At 48.6% G+C, this 6,750-nt stretch overlaps 3 protein-coding genes across 3 annotated transcripts in view; 1 reads left to right on the top strand and 2 right to left on the bottom strand.

The window, feature by feature from the left end:
- Window positions 1-558: 558 nt before the first annotated feature.
- Window positions 559-846, bottom strand: PHALS_12379 (uncharacterized protein; the record flags this gene model as incomplete). Its single annotated transcript, XM_024727912.1, has 2 exons — window positions 559-675; window positions 733-846. The coding sequence occupies 2 exons, from the start codon at window positions 844-846 to the stop codon at window positions 559-561; spliced, it is 231 nt and encodes a 76-aa protein (XP_024578442.1).
- Window positions 847-1,529: 683 nt separating this feature from the next.
- Window positions 1,530-2,047, bottom strand: PHALS_12378 (uncharacterized protein; the record flags this gene model as incomplete). The annotated part of the gene is made up of 2 exons (XM_024727911.1): window positions 1,530-1,864; window positions 1,969-2,047. 2 exons carry the CDS (start codon window positions 2,045-2,047, stop codon window positions 1,530-1,532), a joined length of 414 nt encoding a protein of 137 aa, XP_024578441.1.
- Window positions 2,048-6,199: 4,152 nt separating this feature from the next.
- PHALS_12377 (hypothetical protein PPTG_12502) overlaps window positions 6,200-6,750 on the top strand; it is a gene marked incomplete at both ends in the record, with an annotated part of 1,511 nt that continues 960 nt past the window's right edge. Inside the window, one exon of the mRNA XM_024727910.1 lies at window positions 6,200-6,238. Coding sequence (XP_024578440.1) covers window positions 6,200-6,238 — 39 coding nt within the window. The remainder of the gene's footprint in view (window positions 6,239-6,750) is intronic.

Raw genomic sequence — 6,750 nt, 5'->3', positions numbered from 1 at the left:
CCCAGCGGAATGAAGCAATGTAATATCTTAGTCAGGGCCGAGTAGGTATAGCCGTGAAATAAGATAATACATAGCAACTTTCAACTGAGCCTTTTGTATAGTGCCGGCTCATCACAGGAGAGACCACCGTAATCTCTTTTTCTTGAATACTACCAATAGCCAACGCGCGGCTGCCGATACAACTTCTTTTCTTACGACTTGAATACTTATTTCAAATCTGCGTCAGTGTTCCCACAATTCAAAAGTGATGATGGGCTCAATGTGCATCTTTTTCAAAATAAGCTGGTGACTCTGACATACCGCATTGACAATACACAGATGATAAGCTCAAATGAAGGCTGTTCTTGAAACGAGGCTTTCACATATAATGTACTTAATACTGCTCAAGTTAAGGAGTGGCATATTTAAATGGAAATGTAATGTGGTAAAGTTTATGATAAGTATGCACGACCTAAGAAAGCTAGTGTGATGTGTACATAAACCACTACAACCTTACCAACTGATATAGAAGATTTACGTCAATCATCAATCAAATTCTGATCGAAACATCGCGTGAGGCTATCCACCCGCTTGTCTTAGACATATCTTCATTTTGGAGTAAAATGTTGTGACATCGTCAATACTAGAACGCTGTGATACTTGATTACCGTTCAGATCCAAAACTTGAGAGCTGTTCTTCAAGTCTAAAGGACAATAGTGTAATGTTAATGAACAACTATAACACTATTATACCCTTCTGCACCAAGACGTAAGTTTCGTTGGAATCTCAGTATCGTCTTTAATCCTTGTTGTGAGGATTAATAGGAATGTAGCACTCTTTGTAAATCGCTGATTTGCTCCTATCATTCAGTGCCTTTTGATTAACCTGACAACAGCTTTTCCTTCGGTACTATAGAATTGACTTGATATTCTTTCTGTAATGCAGTTTCTTCATGATACACCTCACCTAGCTTTATCGGTTCTTCTACCTGGTTCAAGTTATGAGGATTATACCCCCAATGTAACGGAATTACACGTACCCTGGTAACAGGGGTGTGTGTCACATGAGATGTGCATGGTGTGACTGCACCCAAACAAGAATACGGTATGTGGTTAGGTAGCCAGTAGTTATGCGGAAAGTGATGTACAGCAATAAGCGATACTCATGTATTTTGATTTTACTATATATATTTAGGAAAAACTATAAATTCAAAATAAGGCGGTTTAGCCGCAGATATTGAGCTTGAACCGAAGAGTTTATTAGCCTTGGTTAAGGTAGTAACTACTCTTGGAGTTAGCGGGTTGCGATTCGCTACACTCGAATTGGCTCTTGGAAAGAACGAAAGGTCGGTGACCTAAATTACGCTTCCTCAAGCGCTGAGCTACAGCAGCCCCGCTGCACCTAATCACCACCCCGTCCATCCACAACTGTATGTATTAGTCGTCACAAATCCATAAAGCTTTGATTTTTATACGATGGGCATGAAGCTCGTTATCACTCACATAGCGTGAATCTTTTTTAGCGATTAACACACGTCAATCGGTGCTGCTCACTCAGCTGTATCGTTGGACAGTGACATACATGAACCATCATTAGGAACAACAGGAAGAAGCCGTACCACTCGCAACTCACAGTCGCATGTATCAACAGGGGCCGAAGGGGCTGCAGCAGAAAGTCGCCACACTCGGAATGAACCATAGAAACCACGATACTTGAACGCTCTTTTGGCCAATAGAATACAAATCTGGAGACTGAAGCTCAGCGTTGTCTTTTCCAAATTATGTTTCCGTAGACTGTGATATGCGGTACTCTCAGCAGATGCTGACTGAGAATGACTCTTTTCAACATTGCTGATACCCGTCTTGGCCAGAAGAATTTCTGATACTGCGGGTAGTTTCTTAACATATAGTTTTTAGCCACTAATTTGGACAATTTCGTGCTCTGTATCAAAGCGGTGAACGCTTCGTGGTACGTCAAAACGTATTTACTTTCTTGCAGGAATGTGTTCGAAACACCTACAAATCTCACGAGTAGAGCAGTATTGTTTTTGACCTTTAGAACACTCATGGCTGAGTCCAAGTAGTATGTATTATTAGATTTGACTTACTTCTCTATGTCTACATCGAATAGCATATACAAATTTACTTTAATTTCTTGAAACCTATCCGAGCAGATTTTCTACTTGGTTGGTGTTGGAGGGACCTTTATTGTGCGGATGAAGCTAATGGTTTGGAACCATAGGTTGTCGCCTAGGCCGGTTTTCTTCGGCCGTGCTGTCCCCGTGTCGGACCTTAACCTGGGGTATTCAGCCGCAACGTCCAGACCGGAAGTCGGGCTCAGGCCTCCCGTCAATCTTTCATGCGCAGACAACGACCGTCTAGCCACGATTCCAGTGTCGTCGTCTTTGTTGGGTGCTTCCGCAGGGGGGGTCCAGCGCCGGGGCTTGTCTGGGAACTCAGCCTCGCCTTGGCCACGTTATCATTGTGGTGGGCCTCAACCCTGGGGCCCTAAACCTCAAAGTCCCGACAGGATTTCAGGATCAGGCCGCCCTTCACCCTTTCAGGCGCAGTCGACGACATTCCCGACCCGTTGGGGGACATCGGGGAAAGCCCAGCGCCGGGGCTTGTGTGGGAATTCGGACTTGCCTTGGCCACGTTATCCATGTGGTGGGCCTCAACCCTGGGGCCCCCATCCGCAACATCCAGATCAAGAATCGGGCTCAGGCCGCCCGTCACCCTTTCTGGCGCAGACGACGACACTGATGGGCACTGTATTGCGTGCGAATATAATGTTTGAGGAAGTTGAAGACCGTCTTTGCAAGATTCCCGACCTGTCGTCTTGGTTGGGGGCTCCTTGGGGGAGGCCTCGCAACGGAGGCTGATCCGTTGGCTATGGGCGGCGAGGCTTTCACTTTTGGACTTGATCGTCTTGACTTTGGGGGTTGGCAGCAAATTGAAGAATGAGATTAATGAATGGAGGCGCAAAATCACCTGCCAGACTTTCTGTCCTCCATGTCGATCCACAACAAATCAAATAACTTTGTGAACTTGATACGTAGACATGCGTTTCCACCCTTGTAACCTGATATAAGGTATTGCAGGTATCCAATTTTTGGACACTCGATCGTTTGTTTGGAAGAAAATGAAGCCTAGGATGGGTGCGAAAAGGCTGGAAGCGGGGAAAACGTAGTATTGCGACTACTATAATCGGTGCGCAGCAAAAAGGGCTGTGTTGGCCCGAATTAATGTGCCCAACGAGTGTGACCGTCGAAGCTGAGACAGCACATCAGCAGAGACGGTTGCTGCGCTCTATCGTACACCTTACTTATACATGCACGTATGTGCGCACCAAACGTGGTATACACGCAGGCACCAGAGGCAGTGGTGTACGTTGACGGAACAAACCATCATTGCGCACTGACCACAGGAGGGGAAGCGTAATGCAGCCTGTAATTTGCCATAGACCCTCCACCACGGCGGCAGGATCCAACCAAACGTGCTGAATGGATATTCGACGACTACGAGCAATGTCGAGCCACTTGGGGCTGGTGACGAAGAATGCAGAACAGTCGCAAGACAGGACAGGCCAAAGCCCTGCTGCTAAGACGCAGTCAAAGAACAATTGCCGCTCAGTCTCTGCCGCGTTGTACCCGCTGCGCACGCAGTAGATGATGTCTGGGTGTGCAGTGCGCAAGAACGAGAAACGTGGGCGCACCGGCAGCAGACGAAGGGCAAGTCGGAACTGCAAATCTCCGTATACTGGAAACAGCAGCCTACGTAAGCGCTTGGACTGGCTCACGAATACGTTGATGTCAGTTACCGTGCTTGATCGTCGTACAGCTGAATCGAATGGGGCTTGGTAGTTGTCGGTGCCTTCCACACAAGCAAGAGTAGATGAGACCGAGGTATCGAGGGCACAACACATATTCGTTCGCCCTTACGCGCACCAAGATATGGTGGCTTGGGGCACACCCAGCTCTCTCCTGGGTGGGAGCGGTGCATCATGCACATGCCTCGCAATCGCTTGAAACGTTGTGTGGCTTCGTTGTGTAGACGACGAAGCCACCGATACTGCTGGTACGCCGAAACGGACATGAGTCGTTAGTCAATGTGACTTATTGCAAACGCATAAGCATCCGGCCATGATCCTTCAGCATCAAGAAAGTCAGCAAGGTATCGAAGCTTGAAGGTTGCTGCAATGTGTTGACGGAAGCTCCGTTGGGGTTCAGCAACCATGCACAGACTGCACCGGTGTAAACCTGAGCTGTCGATTCGAGGGGTGGGTTCAAACTTAAAATCCAATTCAGCTTGGAACCAGATCGACTGGATCAGCACATAGCCAAAACGAGCGAGAGGGGCGAGGTCTCGCAATGCAACTTCCCATTTGACCCAATACCACAGACGCCAGACCTGTCGCCACCATTGGGACAGTACGTCCCATCGAAGCAGAGCACCATGCCGCATGGAGCTCACAGCGAGGAGGTCGAGAGATTTCCATGGGCCCCATGGTGGCAGCACGAGTGACAGTACTGCAATCCAGGCGTGGTCCAGTTACGTTGTGCCGAGGTCGACAAAGCGATGAATTGAAGCAGCACGTTGAGTTTTTGACGCTTGAGTAAAGCTTCGATGCTGGGTATAGACAGACCACCATCGGAGCGAGATTGATAAAGAAACTCCGTGGAGATTACCTGGATGTGCTTTGCGTTGCGTTCATAGCGACGTGCTATCACAATGCAGTTGAGTGTGGGTTGCCACTGTCCAACCACACGATGTGGAATTGGTACGTGCACCTTGTAGTGCCATAACCGAGAGCAAATCATGGTCAGTGCAATCAGCAGACGGCCTCTCAGGGTACGAGCGCTACGGAGCCACTGGAGAAATCCCTCGTAAAAACGCCGGTCTAAGAACTCCACGATAGCGTCTTTGACTGGATCTTTACAGAAAAGGACACCCATGAACTTGACGGTCTCCGTACGCCAAAGCGTCCTGACGCCAGGATGCTTGGCAGGTTCGTTTTTTTATTTAGAGGCATAAGCACACATTTGATAAGATTGAGCTTGGTCCCAGAGCGTCACAGTACAGCTGAACCAGGTCAAGCTGTGCCTGTATACAGGATAGCGAGCTGGAGAGCGGCGTTGAATCGTCGGCAAAGAAGACGCTGCTGGTGGTGTGATCTTTGGCGATGAAAATATCGTGCTTTCATGTTGCCTGAGCAGATTATCCAGCGGTTCGATAACCATAAAAGACAGTAGCACTGAAAGCGGGTTACCTTGTTTAACGCCCCGTGTGGGAAAAATCGGCGATTGGATGTGACCGTTTAGCAAGAGGTGTGCCGTTGGATTCGTGTAGAGAAGCTTCACCCAGTCAGTGAAGTGCCACCACAGCCCATGCGGTCGAGCGCCTGGAACATATAATCCCAGTTGACCCGATCGTATGCCTTCTCGGGGTTTCCTTATTACGAGCAGTTACGAGATCTTGCAGATCCGCCATGAAGCGCACGTGATGACGTATTGACCGACCTTTCACGAAAGTCTTCTGATTGCCATGTATAAGCTGAGGAAGAACGGTTTGCAGGCGATAGGTCAGGACCTTGGACAGGGCTTTTTCATTAACACCAATGAGTGAGATTGGTCGGAAGTTGCTAGGATCATCTCCGGAGCCTTTCTTGTGTAGTATGTAAACAGCTGACTTGCGTTGGGAGGGGAGGTGCTCACCGCGTGACAGCTGGTAATTGAATACTGTACTTAGGTATTTCACGAAGGGTTCAGCCGCAACGTGGTAGAAGCCAGCTGTAAGGCCATCCATGCCAGGCGCAGAGTTGGCTTGCATGTTCTTGAGCGAGTCGGTGGGTGCAGCTCCAGAAATTGTGGCATTTAGCAAAGTTTGGTCTTCTGATATGAGATGCTTGTCAATCGTGTCCAGCAGCTCTAGGTAACTGTCAGGATTAGTAATTGGAGGTGGTCCTGTACACCTGTCAGCATCACCCCATAATAGCTCCCCAGTGGACGTGGAAACTTGCTGAAATATCAGCTGGGTTCTGCGAGATATTGCAATCTAAGGTTCGAAGTTCTTCAATACTCACCCGCCGGAGTGATGGGTCGAACGGACGGAAGAAGTACCTAGAAGATGTCTCGGCATTCTGGACTTGGAATTCAAAAGCCGAGTCACAATTATAGCAACGAGCCTGGGACACGCAGCCGCGGTACGCATTCAGTGCAGCATGAAAGGCATCTTTGGAGATGGTGTCTCGTTCGATGCGGTATTTTGTCGCCCCTTGGTCTAGCGAAGGTTGTGCGATCCTAATTGCAGCGTCATTTTGGTTTCTTAGCTTACATTGTTGAGCCTGGATCTGTCTCCTCATGGACCTCTTCTACTTTTCCCAGACCCTGCCTGAATTTGGAAACTTGCTGGGCTTCGCCACGAATGGCATTCACAACATCCGAGTAATTCAGGAGGTAGTCCGGGAAGCTCCAGTAACAGTATCCATGAGGCTGAGACATGGAGCGCAGGGTCACTGTATGCGCTAAGTGGTCACCTGCGCCCCCTTAGGCTAAAAATACTTGGAGTCGCCGTACAGTGCGTTGCAGAAGTCTTCCGACAACAACACGTATTCGGTTCTGGCTCGGCTGAAGATCACTGTAAATGCGTTCATCTTAGTGTTGGATGCGCCAAGCATCAACAACACCCAACTGACCTAGCCAACTCATATAGGCGCTGCGTCCGGGCGAGCACATAAGCGTGGTTTGGCAGAGTCAACACTGGGATTGAGGA

This window comes from Plasmopara halstedii (genome assembly GCF_900000015.1).
Source record: "Plasmopara halstedii genome assembly, contig: Scaffold_614, whole genome shotgun sequence".
Taxonomy (NCBI): domain Eukaryota; phylum Oomycota; class Peronosporomycetes; order Peronosporales; family Peronosporaceae; genus Plasmopara; species Plasmopara halstedii.
This window is presented reverse-complemented; position numbering and strand designations above follow the sequence as displayed.